The sequence below is a fragment of the Monoraphidium neglectum genome (genome assembly GCF_000611645.1).
Source record: "Monoraphidium neglectum strain SAG 48.87 unplaced genomic scaffold scaffold00988, whole genome shotgun sequence".
Lineage (NCBI taxonomy): Eukaryota > Viridiplantae > Chlorophyta > Chlorophyceae > Sphaeropleales > Selenastraceae > Monoraphidium > Monoraphidium neglectum.
The window spans coordinates 17,574-18,981 of record NW_014012640.1 but is presented as its reverse complement, the minus strand read 5'-3'; the positions used below and the strand labels follow the sequence as shown (position 1 = coordinate 18,981).

At 67.7% G+C, this 1,408-nt stretch overlaps 1 protein-coding gene across 1 annotated transcript in view; it reads right to left on the bottom strand.

The window, feature by feature from the left end:
* Positions 1-208: 208 nt before the first annotated feature.
* Positions 209-1,408, bottom strand: part of MNEG_6205 (cathepsin D) — a gene marked incomplete at both ends in the record, with an annotated part of 4,128 nt that continues 2,928 nt past the window's right edge. Inside the window, 3 exons of the mRNA XM_014045325.1 lie at positions 209-628; positions 907-1,040; positions 1,244-1,374. Coding sequence (XP_013900779.1) covers positions 209-628; positions 907-1,040; positions 1,244-1,374 — 685 coding nt within the window. The remainder of the gene's footprint in view (positions 629-906; positions 1,041-1,243; positions 1,375-1,408) is intronic.

Below are 1,408 nucleotides of genomic sequence, written 5' to 3'. Positions count from 1 at the left end.
GCCGAGGCCGGGGTGCTGGACAGGTGCAGCCCTCCAGGAGAATGGCAGCGCGACGAGGCGGTCAGGGAAAGGGTGTCTGGGCGGGGTCGTAGAGGATGGTGGGAAATCATGCATGCGAACGCCGCTGCGTGGAGGTCGGGAAGAGCATTAGCCCCCGTACGCTCAAGCCCGTCTACCCCTCCATCGCCCCATCTCCCCCCCCCCCCACCTCCTCGATCTCCTCGATGGTCTGGTTGTTCCTGAGGGCGATCTTCACGTACTCAACAGCGGTGTTGCAGAAGTCACACCCAAACCCGTTGGACGACGAAGCCTTCAGGCTGGCGTCATCAACGCCCGCGACGGCCCCGCGCAGGGCGTCCGCCAGGCGGCCCTTGGGGGTGGCGGCATCCTTCGCGGCGCCGGGGGCGGCGCCGCGCTTGAGGCCGCCCTTGAGGGCAGCGGTGGCGGAGCTGGAGCCGTAGCGCGCGCGGAGCTTGGCAGCCGCAGCGCGCCAGGACGCGTCAGCGGCGGTGGTGGGGGCTGCGAACAGGGTGTCTGAGATGACGCGGGTGGCTGCGGAGAGGGGGGAGGAGGCCAGGAGGCGGCGGGCGGGGCTGACCGCGGGGCAGAGGCCGATGACGGAGCAGACCTGGGGGTGGTGGGTGGGGGTGGGGTGTCCTGGGTTGGGTGACACTTGACAACCAAGAAGGAAAACAGGAGTAATCATTGCACACAGCACAAGTTGCGTTTGACACTCCATGCGGCTGTGAAGGCCCTCGCCCGAACTGACAACGAATGCGCTGTTTCCTGATTGCGCATGGCTCGACAAAGTGCTGCCACACAAAAAAAGGTCCTTGCCAAGGGCCGCACCTGCCCTGGGCCCACACACGTGCGTTTTGCCACACGCGCGCGCGCACGTTCCCGCACCTCGTCGATGGGCAGGTCCTTGACGGCCCTGATGATCTGAGGCACGTACTGGCGCACAAAGCCCTTGCACTGCAGGCTGAAGGCCGACTCCGCCCCGATGGCCGAGTTGATGGCGCTGACCTCACTGCTGGGGCCTGGAGGGCGGGTTCGCAAACCATATCATGGAAGGAAGGGCGGAGCAGGTGAGTGGGTGGCGAGGGGAACTGCTGAACAGGCAGGCCGCGGGGAACAGCAGGATGGCAATCGGCGGTTGACATGTGGTCGTCCAGGAGGGCTGCGCCCTGCCCTCCTCAGCGCCACCCCCATGTGATCCGCTGTGCTCCAGGGCGGGGCTCACCGGCCACGAGGGAGGTGCCCGAGTCGGCAATGGCGGGGCAGCCGCCGTCGCAGGCCCCCAGGTCGCCGCGGCCCTCCACCGCGAGGGCGTCCATGTCAAACTGCCAGTAGGCGCGGCGGGTCACGGGGACCCTGGGGTGGTGCCACAAGAGGAGTCGGGGGGGAA